Source organism: Centroberyx gerrardi, chromosome 15, assembly GCF_048128805.1.
Source record: "Centroberyx gerrardi isolate f3 chromosome 15, fCenGer3.hap1.cur.20231027, whole genome shotgun sequence".
NCBI classification, from domain to species: Eukaryota; Metazoa; Chordata; class Actinopteri; order Beryciformes; family Berycidae; genus Centroberyx; species Centroberyx gerrardi.
The window spans coordinates 17500525-17516547 of NC_136011.1; the positions used below are offsets into that span (position 1 = coordinate 17500525).

The 16023-nt window shown below is 39.0% G+C and overlaps 4 protein-coding genes across 5 annotated transcripts; 2 read left to right on the plus strand and 2 right to left on the minus strand.

Annotated features, from left to right (window-relative positions):
* The first annotated feature begins 865 nt into the window (after positions 1-865).
* Positions 866-11362, plus strand: itprip (inositol 1,4,5-trisphosphate receptor interacting protein). 2 transcript variants are annotated; one of them, XR_011785411.2, is made up of 3 exons: positions 866-982; positions 2562-4427; positions 11242-11362. XR_011785411.2 is itself a non-coding variant. In XM_071922062.2 (2 exons), the coding sequence occupies exon 2, from the start codon at positions 2609-2611 to the stop codon at positions 4247-4249; it is 1641 nt and encodes a 546-aa protein (XP_071778163.2). In that variant the 5' UTR covers positions 866-982; positions 2562-2608; the 3' UTR covers positions 4250-5055. The 2 variants fall into 2 exon arrangements, 1 of the variants encoding a protein (XP_071778163.2); XM_071922062.2 differs by lacking the exon at positions 11242-11362 and having other exon boundaries at positions 2562-5055.
* LOC139929224 (glutathione S-transferase omega-1-like) lies at positions 5241-7698 on the minus strand. Its single transcript, XM_071922064.2, has 6 exons — positions 7545-7698; positions 6889-6997; positions 6505-6727; positions 6269-6370; positions 5923-6029; positions 5241-5759 (listed from the first exon to the last, which is right to left on the minus strand). Exons 1-6 carry the CDS (start codon positions 7570-7572, stop codon positions 5609-5611), a joined length of 720 nt encoding a protein of 239 aa, XP_071778165.2. The 5' UTR covers positions 7573-7698; the 3' UTR covers positions 5241-5608.
* Positions 8958-11236, plus strand: LOC139929209 (inositol 1,4,5-trisphosphate receptor-interacting protein-like). The gene is made up of 3 exons (XM_071922043.2): positions 8958-9422; positions 9793-9806; positions 10690-11236. The coding sequence occupies exons 1-3, from the start codon at positions 8958-8960 to the stop codon at positions 11075-11077; spliced, it is 867 nt and encodes a 288-aa protein (XP_071778144.2). The 3' UTR covers positions 11078-11236.
* Positions 11363-12301: 939 nt separating the features above from the next.
* LOC139929199 (glutathione S-transferase omega-1-like) lies at positions 12302-15860 on the minus strand. Its single transcript, XM_071922023.2, has 6 exons — positions 15711-15860; positions 14013-14121; positions 13635-13857; positions 13414-13515; positions 12967-13073; positions 12302-12803 (listed from the first exon to the last, which is right to left on the minus strand). The coding sequence occupies exons 1-6, from the start codon at positions 15736-15738 to the stop codon at positions 12653-12655; spliced, it is 720 nt and encodes a 239-aa protein (XP_071778124.1). The 5' UTR covers positions 15739-15860; the 3' UTR covers positions 12302-12652.
* Between the last annotated feature and the right edge of the window lie 163 nt (positions 15861-16023).

Below are 16023 nucleotides of genomic sequence, written 5' to 3' on the forward strand. Positions count from 1 at the left end.
ATGTTTGAAAATCTGCTTTTAAAAACTAATTTCTGGTGATTTCCGTGTAGTGGCATGTAAGTCTACATACCTTTCAAAGGACAAAATGCAATATACTTGCATGTCTGACCTCTCACCGAGATTAATATGTAATCAAATCTAAAAATTATTAAGTATAAAATGAAATCCAGTATGAAATTAAACAACTTTGACATTAAATAGGACCCTACCAAAGTAGTTTGTTTAGCAAGATAGGTTCCATTTCCATTTTCCAGCAACTAAAAATATGTTTCCATACAAGATAGGAAATCAATCATTAGCCTATTAATATTTCTGTATTATGTCACTTTTATACACCCAAAATAGCTAGCTTGGTATTTGGTAACTGAATTTGCACTGTTCTATCAATAAAGAGTCAATGTAGGGATTGCAGGTGAAACTTTAGACTGCTGGGAGTAAAGAGGCATTTTGAGAATCACTGGATATTTTGGCATGCTATTTTATAAATAGAAATCGTCAACCAAAAGTAATCATAATGGTGTAAAAAAAAAAAAAAAAAAAAAAAAAAATTACAAGATAAATAGATGTAGGCCTGTTGAAAATTCACCCCATACACACGCAGGTTATAATTTTTCCAAGATTGAATGACATAGGCTAAATAAAATATTTTGACTGTGAACACAATTTAATTGCAGAAGTGTGAAAGTTTAACTCTTTTGATTCATTATGAATCATAGAATATCACTTTGTCGTTCTTCCTTGTTTCGTTTTGAGGCGGTGGACATCCAACTTCCTACAGCATGTCGTTTGGTTTTACGTGATGTTTAACAAGGGGAACTGGGCGGTCTCTCTTTATGGGTGGAGCGCGCGCTGCCAGGAAATGTGTGAAGATGTTAAACTGTTCCCTCGTTGCGTTTGCCGTACACAGATCATTTAGGAGGTTGCTTTCCACGGCGAGGCGACCGCTCTAGGCTACGTTTTGTCGCCATGGGCTTTCTCAAAGGTAATTATTATTTTTTTTTTATCAACTTTTCATCTCTTTTCCAAACTTATCCTCGAGACTTCTAGATGCTTTCTGCTACAGTGTGTCCCAAGTTTCTGAACATGAACTCTGCTGTAAACTATGCAATGCTATGGTGGCTTAATTGGAAAGATATTAAATTTTGTAATAGCTGTTCTTGTTTGCCTGTATGCCAATGCTTCCCAAAAGCATCCCTATACACAGAGAGAGCACTATTTGTTAGATTACCCCGGACTAAAATGTGACTCATGGGCTTGGAATAACGTTACATTTCCGTGATGAGCGGCTCACTATTTTGTTGCTAAGACAACTGAGGTGGTAACCCTTGGCAATGTCTCTAAACTACATCACTGTCTTACAAGAGAGTTCGTATTATCTACTTTGTTTTAGCAAGCAGCTTGGTCTCATTGGCTTGCACAATAGACCCTTTTTTAACTGTAGGCCTACTAAATGTTTTGTAGGCCCTATTGCCCACAGAAGTGTTGTTCAGTCATAAAATGAACCCCAATTTATGAGTATTCAGCCTCTTTTAATTTACTTATGTTGACTACATTTTCTGTAGCAATAGCTCAAATATTTCTAGATTAACTACAACACAGGCCTGGTTTATGTTTGTTTGGATGGGCTTAACTATGTAAGTATTGGAAATCATCCAAGTGAGTAACTCATGGGAGAGGATTGGGAAGTTTTCTTGGTTCTGTGGCCTTACATGCACGACATGTCATTTTCAAAGTCTTGAGAGAGAAGAACAAGTACAGTCTTGGATCTTACAGTGTGCTCATGATGTAACCTTCCTATGTAATTTCTCATTTATCATATTTACCAAAGGAAGCCCTTTCCAAAGCCCATATATGCCCTTCAAATTAAAGGTTGAAATAACAGTTTGAGTAAACAATCCATCCTCTGTCACACACACTTTAAAAAAGCTTGTTGTCTCTTCAAATTCTACTAAAACCTTGGCACATAAGCAGGAACCTTATGCAATTTCCTTTCCTCTTCTCTACGGTATATTGCATTGCATGCTGGTTTTGTAATGAAGCTCAAAATACTTCAGGGGAAAAAACATAATGTCAATGTCAATGTTGTCCAAAACATTCTGTTACTTATATGCTCAGTAATAATAAATTATCTCTTGGTACACAAACTTCATTGGGAGATTTGCCAATAGGGGAAGTGTTTTTGTTTTTTAATAAAGTGTGAACAGGATGTAAATGTTAACGGGCACAATGTAATGGTAACTAAATTTGGCTATCACAGAAGGTTGAAGTTCTTCTAAAGGGCTTGATCTTCCTTCCTCCTCTGTTACGCAGTTTGATACTAGACAGGAGTGCGTCATTCAGCCCACTGCCTCTATATTTAGAGGTACAGTCTGTGCTTCCTCATGATGGGTGGAGCACTCAACAAAAATAACTACAGAATTTTTTTCATACCATGATTTTCGTCCATCTTTATGGTATACCTTTTGTCTTAAATACTGTTCTGGGGGAAAAAAACACTTTAACTCATGAGTGCTTACATGATGTCTCTTCTCTATAATCCCATTTGCATGTTTGCATTTCAGGATCTGAGTTGCAGCCCATCAGACTTCTGTGAGCTGCCTAAAGGTGTATGGACGTACCACAAGTGAAGATGCAGGGGGCCATTGCACGAGTGTGTATGGTGGTGGCCGCTGCCATATTGAACCATCCGTTGCTCTTTCCTCAAGAGAACTCCACACTCCCGGAGCAGGATGAGGAACTGATCGCTCGCATGCGGGAGCATGAGGAGAGGCTGGAAATGGAGCAGGCCAGGCTGGAGAAGGAGCTTTCACAGCTGGACTCCAAGCTAGAAGAAACCAGCTCAGAGGATGAGGATGGTTATGGCTCGTACTTCTGGTACACCCTCTCCCTGGTCATATTCTTGACTATTGAAGTGGTCAGGGTGGATCTTGCTGACATGGAGAGCCGTTCAGTTGAGGATGAAGACATATTTTCAGAGAATGGATCCATCAGCTCCAGGACATTGGTGCTAGATAAGGATATCCTGAGCAACTTCTGTGACAGATGCATCTACACTTCAGCCCATGAAAACTGGAGGGTGAGGGAGTTTGTAGAGGGTTTTGCCGATGACCTGCTGGAATCGCTGAGGAGTGTATGTGACAGGGAGGCAGACATGGAGGTGGGGGACTTTGTGGGGGTTGGAAGCATGTTTGAGTCCTGGAAGGTGAGCAAGCCTCTAATGTGTGACCTTATTGTGCCTTTCTCTCCCCCGGAGCCATACTCCTTCCAGTTCAATCTGTGGTGCGGCCCCTCCAGTGACATGCCCCCGGACATGCAGGGCTGCGGCACGATCAAGGTGACCAGGTTTGGGGAGGATGAGGAGGGCTGTCTCTGTGGTTCCGCTAACCTGGGAGACGACATGCTTTGTCTTTTGCACAGTAAGAATGACAAGGTCAGAGTAGACCATAGTCCCGATGAGCTGTTGTGCTCCAAGAACACACCTTACTTAGCCAAAGATCAAGTCATGAAGTGGTTTCAGATCTCTGTCACCAAAGCGTGGGGACGCATCTCTCACAAATACGAGTTTGAGGTCACTTTTCGCAACCTGGACGCCGCCGGTGCTCTGAAGATCAGATTCCGCTCAGGGAAAGTCATTGTGATGAACATCATCCCTGTTGTCCAGCTGGAGGATACAGATGCTTACTTTGTCTCACACTTTCCATCAGACTGTGACAGCTCTCCAGACCCATATTGGCACCTCTCCTTCGCTGTCTTTGAGAGGAACTTGCTCAAACATGTGGCTAAAAGCCTACCAGACAATTCCTGTCATTTACACTGCCTTCAGATTGTTACTTTCCTACACAGAAAGCAGACAGGGCTCACAGGGAAGAGTGCTCTGACTACCTACCACCTAAAGACTGCTCTGTTGCACCTGCTGATAAGTAAAAGCCCTTCCAAGTGGGGCATTGAGAGTATGGAGCACAGGCTTCGGGATGTGCTTGGCTTCCTGCAGAGGAGCCTACAGGAGAAGAGACTTAATCATGTTCTGATTGGGAACAGTCAAGTGCCAGAAGAGGTCCGGGTTCCTGAGATATTTCGTATGTCAGAGCCCATCAATCTGTTCCGGCCTCTGGTGTTGCAGAGGGAGCTTTATGCAGACACAGTCAGACATTTCCAGGAGATGTTGAGGAATGCACCTGTGCTTATACAAGAGTACACACCTCTCTTATCGAATGGAGGCATCCATCACAGACTAGATGAAAGTTTGTGAGAGCTTTGGCCCTGTTTGTCATCTAAACAATGGCCTACTTTTGTATTACTGAAACTAAAGACAGCTTCAATAGCTAGCACTTATTCAAATGTCATTGAACGTGTTACCTAATTAGACATAATCATGTAACAGATGATTGCACAAGATACCGAAGCACTGAAAAGATGAACATAGCCTAGTTATTTTTTAGATATGATTGACATCAAGACATACTGTATAGTGGTTTTAACACAGCAGCTTTATGAAGCCTTGACAATGTAATCAGTGTTCTGAGAAACTTGGCCTCAACCTACTGTTTTCCAAACAACTGGTTATATTGGTTAGATTGCTTGACAGAATTAAGAGCACCACTGTATTAGTGTGTTCTGATATTTGTAATGTAAAGCTTAGTGGCAAGATGTATATCATCCAAGACTTGATGGGTATATCATATTTTCTACCGTTACCAAGGATTCTATCAGACGATTCCTGAATCTTACAAGTCATGCTGCCACTTTTAGAAGCATAACTTGGAGGGGAAGGTATTCAATAGACATTCCTGTTAGTAGAGAGCTACTTGAAGGATGATAATTTTAGAAATTCCTGTCACCACAACCACTTGAGAAAAGACAAAGCACATTAACAGGTGACAAATGTTGCAGTGGGGGAAATGTTACACATTGCTTTACATATTAACAAAATACCTCTCATACTGTGCCTATTGTAACAGTTATAATTTACTGTACAGTGTAGCAAAGTCGCTTTTTTTAACGTTATGCTGTTGCTAATACTGATGACAGCTATAAAGATTTTATGTAAAATGTTGACTACTTGTTTTATATTGCCTATTAACAAGCATCATATTGCCATGTGACATTGTTACACTTCCACACTGATGTCACCATTTGCTCCACTTTATGTAATGGGACCACCCTCTGTAGCTCAGGGGAGAGGATAATGTAGTCTCTGTGTATGGTAATACAGGCATAATCAATTCCACATTCAGACCATGGAGCCATTACATGTACCAGTTTATTGCAAAACATTACTGCACTTTGAAAATGTTCAGAAATGTATAAAAGTAATGGGGTATTGAAAACACATTAACATATTAATCATGAATCACATGATTCCCTCATTCCTATCACTGTGACTCAATGACTTTCCACCAGCGACAAAATACTGATTCTGCAGTGTCCCTTAAACAAAGTCTTTCCTCTTCAATGCAACACTGAAATGTTAACACATCTTGGTTTTAACAGAAGCATGATTCCTCATACTTAAAAAGCTGAAAATTAGACATGTGATCCCAGAATACCACGGCAAAGAACATGAAAACAAAATAAAACTGGAGGGTTAAAGGGTTCAGTTGGCTCTTCTCTACAGGCCGTAGTCATAGTTGGGTTTCCCTTCGATGTAGGACTTGTAGAAGGCCTTGTAGGTGTCAATGCTGTGCATGGTGGCTTTGACAGAAGGGTCCTCCCACATGCGCTCCGCCCACTTCTTTAGCTCTGGTGTTTCATCCAGGCAGCTGAAAAGATAAAGGAAATCAAATGTTTCACATAAGACAGTAAAACACTTAGGACATTAGTGACACTGAAGACATTTGTAGACTTTTCAAATGTCATCAAGGAAGGATGACAAGAAGAAAGTACTGTTCTTGTCTTATTACTGTAAGACTAATGAATACTTACTGCTTCAGTTCAAAGATCTCCAGTCTCTCAAACCATGGCCACATCATGTAATCAATCATTGTGACAGAGTCACCAGCAAAGTACTTGGTTTTCTTATTAACCAAGTCCTGAAAAAGAAAAAAAAGTATTTACCAACCTTGTATAAAATATTCTATAGCACTGTAAATCATCTAGGTACATAGCAAATATAAGACGTTCACATAAATGATTCTCTAACTAAACTTAATCATCATTCATTGTCTTTACCCGCTTATTTCAATTCATTTAAACCTGGGCAATTTAGTCTTCAGTCCACCAAACATGCATGTCTTTAGAAAGTAGGAGGAAATGTAATGTATTAACTTGCCTCATTTAATTTGGCAAACTTCACTTTCAGTTCAGCTTCCAGTGCTGATACATCATCCCCATTCCTTCTCCCCATTGGGATCTTGTAGAAGTATGGTGTTATCTGTAGAAAAAACAGATGTAAAGAATGGATTAAATGTATTGATGTAATCATTAATATGATTGTGTGATAACGGTAGCAATAAGCTAAACAAGCCTTGAACCTGGGCTTTTGGTGTCTCTCTTTTGATAACATACCTTGGAAAAATGCTCCAGCATCATCTTCTGTTGAGCTTTTTCAAAAGGATTTGAAGGAAGCAGCTTGTTGTCAGAGTAGACTTCATCCAGGTATTCACATGTGATTGGAGACTCATATATCACCTGACCAGCAGGTGTCTCCAGTGTTGGGACAAGGCCAAGAGGATTCTTCTCAAGGAACCAATCAGGTTTGTCTTTCAGGTTAATGTTAATGGTGTCATACCTGAGGAAACAAACCAAAAATTATACAGCTGTAAGATACTACAAGGCTGCTGAATTTGCAAATGTAATCAAAAACTAAACAAAATAGAGTAGTTTTACGTTTCAATACAGTTTCAGTACTACCCATAACTGACAATGATGTATAACGTAAATTTTCATTACTTGATCCCTTTGGCATTAAGCACTAGTCGGGTCCTCTGGGCAAACGGACAGAATCTCATGCTGTAGAGTCTGATGTGGCCTTTAGGCACTGGACCAGGTGCAGCACTTCCTGAAAGAAAATATATTCACACATGATCAAGATCCTGCAAGTAGGAGAGCATCTGGTTTCATGTTTGCCAAGGTAACGTCTGTCTGAAAGGTCCATAGGCAATTCACTCAAGTCATACTACATGTCACTGAAGTACCCACAGTGTTAAAGTTTCACATTACATAATGAATATCACGCTAGAGATGATACGCCATTAAAATTGGAACGAGTCTGCATAACTCTACTGGGTTGCATAATCATGGTGACTTTGCAAAAATAGTATCAGTTAACCTCTCCAAATCGTGTCTGTGTTCACAAGAAAACCCGGAAAAGCCAGCAAGGCCCTGTAACTTCTGCAGACATGCCCGTAGTGATGATGACGATGACAATGACATGTTGATGTCAGTAGAACGAAAAGTGATACAGTATTAATCTCCCATATGCCCATTATTAATGCTTTTATGGAGAACTGAAATCTAGTAAATGCTAACGTTAAGTTGAGCTTGCTAGCTAGGTTAAATGTTTCGTCCGTTAATAAAGAAGTCAATTGTTGTACATTACGTCTTACCGTTGGCGAAACTCTTCTCAGTAGCCATGTTTATATCTTATGCGATGAGTGAAATTAAAGATAAAGTTCCCTCGTCAAGGCGGTTATGAATATGACCGAGAAGTGATCACTGGATACAAATTTTGGCACAACACAGGAGCGAGGGATGGCTGAATTATTTTATTTACACTCCTCTTCCGGTGTGGGCGTGCCAGACAACGTAGCAGCCAATGGCATTATGCGGCGGTTCGTTTAGAGTTTTGTGGTTGTCAAGGTTACACAACTGCTCTCCTGTTCGTCTGCCTGTGGCGGTTGTGGAAAAAAGTTGAATTTTATTTTATGTACTTTTTTTTATGTTATAATGGATGTCGGTGGAAATTTAGAAGTCAGGTTTGCCGTAACTACCATGAAAATGAACTACTAGCATAGATAGCAGAATTCTGTTGTTTCTCTTCCCAGGTGGGCACAGGGTTTTACAAACCACAATGTTGAGTTTGTTGACAAGAAAACAGCATGTTACACGTGTGGGAATTACATTGTATTCCTGAACCTGGAGACAAAAATGCAAAGTGTGCTTCAGTGTCCTGGCAGAGGCATTGGTGCCTTCACAGCAAATGGCAATAGTAGGATTGTTGCCTTCTCTGAGCAGAAGCTAACCCCATCTATATTTGTGTACAACTTCCCAGAACTTGGTTTGAAGAATGAACTAAAAGGTAAGGCAATATTTTCCTCCAGCTCAGTAGATTTACACTAAATCACTATAAAATTGCTATAATATTCCTATTGATTTTGTGGTAGGCTACTCAATAGTTTATCTTGATCTGTGGTATTTTATCTCCTATGATATCACTACAATATTGCTATAGGAATGTATAGTTTTATTTGTATGTATCCTTCTAAAATGTATTATAGGATTGCCATCTTATTTGCTCACACAGCAGTGGACTTTAATACAAAACTGTCACCCTTATAATACTTTTTCGAGGAACAGCTCAATTGGACTACACATCTCTAGCATTAAGTGATGGTGGTCCTTATTTGGGTTGTTGCTCCGCTCTTCCAGACCACACCATAACAGTGTGGTAAGCCAGGGAAAGCAATACACTACCTTATACATATTCTCTGTTTTATTTATGTAGGCTGAGTATCTGTATTACTGTAACCATGACTATGTGACACAGGAACTGGGAAAACGCTGAACCAATTTGTACACAACCACAAACTGGGACGGATGTCATTTCTTTGGTGTTCAACCTTATGAATTGGCTCCAGATTTGTGCTTTGTGGCACTAGAGCCCTCACTGTTTGAAATATTGAGAAGAGCGCCAGCTTTCATATCATGAAACCAAGGTAAAGTAGGGCTATGCTGTACAAGTGTACAAGTGCTTTCACAGCTGGACTCCAAGCTAGAAGAAACCAGCTCAGAGGATGGTTATGGCTCATCCTTCTGGTACACCCTCTCCCTGGTCATATTCTTTACTATTGAAGTGGTCAGGGTGGATCTTGCTAACATGGAGAGCCCTCCAGCCCCCCAGTCCCAATGAGCTGTTGTGCTCCAAGAACACACCTTACTTAGCCAAAGATCGAGTCATGAAGTGGTTTCAGATCTCTGTCACCAAAGCGTGGGAACGCATCTCTCACAAATACGAGTTTGAGGTCACTTTTCGCAACCTGGACGCCGCCGGTGCTCTGAAGATCAGATTCCGCTCAGGGAAAGTCATTGTGATGAACATCATCCCTGTTGTCCAGCTGGAGGATACAGATGCTTACTTTGTCTCACACTTTCCATCAGATTGCGACAGCTCTCCAGACCCATATTGGCACCTCTCCTTCGCTGTCTATGAGAGGAACCTGCTCAAACATGTGACTAAAAGCCTACCAGACAATTCCATTTTTTTTGTATAGCACATTTCATACAAAAAGCAAAACAATGTGCTTCACAAGGCCAAGAGCAAAACATGCATAATAAAATAAAATACGAACGTACACGTCATCATACATAAAATCATACATACATACACATGCACATATGCAGAGGACATAGACAATTTAAAGTGCATATAAATTCAGGTAAAACAGGAGCAGACATTTGCTCTAAAAACCCAACATTAGTGTGTTAAGTCAAAAGACCTAGTTAAAAACAGCAGTAAAAATAAATGTTTTAAGTCTTTTAAAAGAACTAGCCTAAGAGTGGGGGCACCTCTGATGTCACTTGGCAGGGCATTTCATCTGTTAGGAGCGTAAAAACTAAATGCAGCTTCTCCTGCAGAGCCTTATATGCAAGTAGGAGGATTTTAAATTCAATTCTAGCATTTACTGGAAGCCAATGCAAGGATTTAAGAACAGGTGTAATGTGATCATTTTTCTTGGTCCTGGTTAAAATTCATGCAGCAGCATTCTGTATTAGCTGTAGTTGCCTAATAGTTTTTTTGGAGTCCAGAAAAGAGACCATTGCAATAGTCAAGTCTGCTTGTGACAAAGGCATGTACCAGTTTCTCAGCATCCGATTTAGACAGAAAGCCTCTAATTTTTGATACAGTTTTGAGGTGATAGAAAGCTGATCTTATGACATTATTGATATGACAGTGAAAGTTAAGATCAGCATCTATGATTACACCAAGATTCCTAGCATGTTCTTTGCTCTCCAGAGAAAAGGAAATGAGGTAGGCTGCAATTTCCTGTCTCTTTGCTTTTGCACCTAAAATAATAACTTCTGTTTTGTCACTATTTAGTTTAAAGAAATTTTGGGCCATCCATGTATTAATGTCCTTAATGCATTTAATCAGTGATTCCACAGTGCTTAAATCATCGGGAGAGAGGGAGATGTAAAGTTGTGTGTCATTCACGTAATTAAGGTATTGTATTGTGTTTCTGTATGATATGTCCATCGGGAGATTTGAGATTGGTCTGTAATCATTAAAGGATCTAGATTGTTCTTTTTTAGCGAAGGTTTTGTGACAGCAGTTTTAAGAGCACTTGGGAAAACACCGGACTGGAGAGCAGTTAACAATTTGTAGCAGCTCCTTAGTTAAACAGTTGAGTACAGCTTTAAAAAAGGTTGTAGGAAGTGGGTCCAGGCAGCAGGTGGAGGATTTGAGCTTCAGCACAGCATCCTCCAGTGCCGTGGAGCCCACAGTAGTAAAATGTGACAAACCTCAAGTCCTAGGTATCACCTCTTCCTTGCCAAAACTCACTTAAAAATTACTCTGTTGCACCTGCTGATAAGTAAAAGCCCCTCTAGGTGGGGCATTGAGAGTATGGAGCACAGGCTTCGGGATGTGCTTGGCTTCCTACAGAGGAGCCTACAGAAGAAGAGACTTAATCGTTTTCTGATTGGGAACAGCCAAGTGCCAGAAGAGATCCGGGTTCCTGAGATATTTCGTATGTCAGAGCCCATCAATCTGTTCCGGCCTCTGGTGTTGCAGAGGGAGGTTTATGCAGACACAGTGAGACATTTCCAGGAGATGTTGAGGAATGCACCTGTGCTTATACAAGAGTACACACCTCTCTTATTGAATGGAGGCATCCATCACAGACTAGATGAAAGTTTGTGAGAGCTTTAGCCCTTTGTTGTCTAAACAATGGCCTACTTTTGTATTACTGAAACTAAAGACAGCTTCAGTAGGTAGCACTTCTTCAAATATGTCATTCAACGTGTTACCTAATCAGACATAATCGTGTTACAGATGATTGCACAAGATACTCAAGCACTGAAAAGAGTTATTTTTTTAGATATGATTGATATCAAGACATATAGTGGTTTTAACGCAGCAGCTTTATGAAGCCTTGACAATGTAATCAGTGTTCTGAGAAACTTGGCCTCAACCTACTGTTTTCCAAGCAATTGGTTAGATTGCTTGACAGAATTAAGAGTACTGTATTAGTGTGTTCTGATATTTGTTATATAAAGCTTAGTGGCAAGATAGTGTATATCCTACAAGACTTACTGGGTTTATCATATATTCTATTGTTACGGTTACTAAATGCTTTGTAGACACACAAAAAAAAACCCTCATTCTATCAGACGATTCCTGAATCTTACAAGTCATGCTGCCCCTTTTAGAAGTATAACTTGGACATTCCTGTTAGTAACCCTAAACCTACTTGAAGGATGATAATTCTAGATATTCCTGTCACCACACCCACCTGAGAAAAGACAAAGCACATTAACAGGTGACAAATTGTGCAGTGGGGCAAATGTTACAGATTGCTTTACATTATAACAAAAATACCTCTTATACTGTGCCTACCGTAACAGGAATAATTTATTTATTAATAATTAATTTATAATAATTTATAATTTATTGTACAGTGTAGCAATATTGCTTTATTTTATTCTGTTGCTAATGCTGATGACAGCTATAAAGATGTTATGTAAAATGTTTACTTGTTTTATATTGCATATTAACTATTCTTGCAGACTTATTTTCTATTCCTTGTTTTTTCTAGAGTTTTTACTCCATGCTTTTATTTATTGTGAAGCACTTTGTAACAATTGTTTTGAAAGGTGCTATATAAATAAAGTTTATTATTATTATTATTATTATTATTATTTATTAACAGCAAAACGTCATATTGCCATGCGACACGGTGTTACACTTCCACAATGTCTGATGTCAGGGTTAGGGTTATTTGTATTATGTATTTTACTTTGTCTTTTCTTTTACTGCTGTAAAGCACTTTGTAACTCTGTTTTGATAAAGTGCTATATAAATAAAGTTATAATTATAATAATAATAATAATAATAATAATAATAATTCCAGATTGAGACCGTGGAGCCATTACATGTACCAGTTTTATTGCAAAAAGTTACTGCAATGTTCTGAAATATAAAAGTATAAAAGTAATGGGGTATTGAAAACACATTAACATATTAATCATGAATCACATGATTACCTCATTCCCGTCGTTGCGACTTAATGATTTTCCACAAAATACTGATTCTGCAGTGTCCTTTAAACATTCCCTCTTCAATGCAATACTGAAATTTTAACACCTTGATTTTAACAGAAGCATGTTTCCTCATACTTAAAAAGCTGAAAATTAGACATGTGATCCCAGAATACCACGGCAAAGAACATGAATACAAAATAAAACTGGAGGGTTAAAGGTTTCAGTTGGCTCTTCTCTACAGGCCGTAGTCATAGTTGGGTTTCCCTTCGATGTAGGACTTGTAGAAGGCCTTGTAGGTGTCAATGCTGTGCATGGTGGCTTTGACAGAAGGGTCCTCCCACATGCGCTCCGCCCACTTCTTTAGCTCTGGTGTTTCATCCAGGCAGCTGAAAAGATAAAGGAAATCAAATGTTTCACATAAGACAGTAAAACACTTAGGACATTAGTGACACTGAAGACATCTGTAGACTTTTCAAATGTCATCAAGGAAGGATGACAAGAAGAAAGTACTGTTCTTGTCTTATTACTGTAAGACTAATGAATACTTACTGCTTCAGTTCAAAGATCTCCAGTCTCTCAAACCATGGCCACATCATGTAATCAATCATTGTGACAGAGTCACCAGCAAAGTACTTGGTTTTCTTATTAACCAAGTCCTGAAAAAGAAATACTGTATTTACCAACCTTGTATAGAATATTCTATAACATTGTAATATAGCTGGGTACAGATGTTCACATAAATGATTGTCTAACCAAACTTAATCATCATTCATTGTCTTTACCCGCTTATTCCAATTCAGGGTCATGGGGGGGTTGGTGTCTATCCCACCATGCATTAGGTGGAAAGCAGGGAGACACCCTGGGTAGGTGACCAGACAATCACACTCGCATTCATACCTATGGGCAATTCAGATTCTCCAATCCACCAGACATGCATGTCTTTAGAAAGTGGGAGGAAACTGGAGCACCCGGAGGAAACCTAATGTATTAACTTGCCTCATTTAATTTGGCAAACTTCTCTTTCAGTTCAGCTTCCAGTCCTGATACATCATCCCCATTCCTTCTCTCCGTTTGGATCTTGTAGAAGTATGGTATTATCTGTAGAAAAAAGAAGATGTAAAGAATGGATTGTGTATAGAGGCATTAATATGCTTGTGTGATAACGGTAGCAGCAGCCTTGAACCTGGGCTTTTGGTGTCTCTCTTTTGATAACATACCTTGGAAAAATGCTCCAGCATCATCTTCTGTTGAGCTTTCTCAAAAGGATTTGAAGGAAGCAGCTTGTTGTCAGAGTAGACTTCATCCAGGTATTCACACGTGATTGGAGACTCGTATATCACCTGACCAGCAGGTGTCTCCAGTGTTGGGACATGGCCATGAGGATTCTTCTCAAGATACCAATCAGGTTTGTCTTTCAGGTTAATGTTGATGGTGTCATGCCTGAGGAAACAAACCAAAATTTATACAGCTTTAAGTTACTATAAGGCTGCTGAAGTTGCAAATGTAATCAAAATAGAGTAGTTTTACGTTTCAATACAGTTTCCATACTACCCATGACTGAGAATAATGTATGTAATAATGTAAATTTTCATTACTTGATCCCTTTGGCATTAAGCACTAGTCGGGTCCTCTGGGCAAACGGACAGAATCTCATGCTGTAGAGTCTGATGTGGCCTTTAGCCACTGGACCAGGTGCAGCACTTCCTGAAAGAAAATATATTCACACATGATCAAGATCCTGCAACTAGGAGAGCATCTGGTTTCATGTTTGCCAAGGTAACGTCTGTCTGAAAGGTCCATAGGCAATTCACTCAAGTCATACTACATCCAGTGTAATGACTTACTACCCTTAGTACCCACAGTGTTAAAGTTTCACATTACATAATGAATACCACGCAAGAAATAAACTGGAACAAGTCTGCAGAACTGTTGCATAACCATGTTGACTTTGCAAAATACCGTAATCACAACATCTTCAGATCGTGTCTATGTTCTTGGAGAAAAACTGGAAAAGCCAGCAAGACCATGTAACTTCTGCAGACATGCCCATAGTCAAGATGACAATGAGATTTAGAGAAAGGTTCATGCATTGGGACATTTTGTAATGTGACAGGACAAGGAGTCTTTATCATAGAGTTTGAAGGGATAGAGGGATGAACATTTTCAATTTAACTTCAGTTTTCCGCAGATAAGTTATAACTTATGCATTCAGTGGAATGGAAAGTGATCCAAAATCAACCTCCCAGATGCCCATTATTAATGTTTTTATGCTAATGTTAAGTTGAGCTTGCTAGCTAGGTTAAAAGTTTTTTTTTTTTTTTTTAATGAATTTAATATCAAGTACAAGTCCTTAAAGACATTACTCAACAATCAAGTAACAATCAAGCAAAAATAAACTAAATACAAAGCCAGGGGATTAAACATAAATTCACATTCATAAAAATACATTGAATGACTTGTACAAATTCATTGTCTTAATGGCCTTCTTGTTTTCAGAGGAAATAATTGTTTTAATGTATTGCTTGGCTTCATTTTCAAGAGCAACAAATGAGGGTTTCGAATTATTAAATTTGGATTTGTGGATATGGTATTTTGACAAAATAATGATTATTAATAAGATAACATTCTCTGACTTTATTAACATTATATTTATTGATGCCAAACAATACATTTTCTAAGCATAGAGTGAAATCAGAGTTTATCAATAATAAACCTGCATAAGTCTTTCCAAAGCTTTTTTGAGTGGGCACAGTGCCCATTATTGTATTAGTCAATAAATACTTATACGGTAAATTCCAAATATTTTTCCAATTGAGATTGTTTGTAAACCTGTTCCAATAAGTAACATAGGAGACGGAAACAATATTTCTTTGAAATAGGCCTATACGTAGCCTATACCTCTGCTGTTATTTTTGGTGGTAGATGAGAAGCATATCTGACCTAACTGCCCTTGCTGCATCTTTAAAGAGCATTATACCCAGAAGGAACTGGATCTATAAAAACTGCATATTCCTTTGGAGTTATACCAAATGAAGACAAAAATTCTATGTAGTTAAGTAGCCCACATTGTCATTAAATAACTGACTCACCAAAATAATGTTATTTATAAACCACAGAATAAGGATTTGTTTTCATAAGTTTCTATTTTTCCAAATGGAAATGCGTGTGGTGAGAGGCTTAGAAATGAGGGACCACGGAGTACTTGTTGGTGGAAATTGGCTAATTTTAAGCGGATTTTTTAAATTTCAGATGTTTCTTCAGTTAGTAAAGAAGTCAATTGTTGTACGTCTTACCGTTGGCGAAACACTTCTCAGTAGCCATGTTTATATCTTGTGATGAGTGAAATCAAAGATAAAGTTCCCTCGTCAAGGCGGTTATGAATATGACCGAGAAGTGATCACTGGATACAAATTTTGACATAACACCGGAGCAAGAGATGGCATAACCTCCTTGGATATGGCTGAATTATTTTTTGCACTCCCCTTCCCGTGTGGGCGTGCCAGATAAAGTATTATGGGGCGGTTCGTTTAGAGTTTTGTGGTTGTCAAGGATACACAACTGCTCTCCTGGACCTGTTCGTCTGCCTGTGGCGGTTGTGAAAAAAGT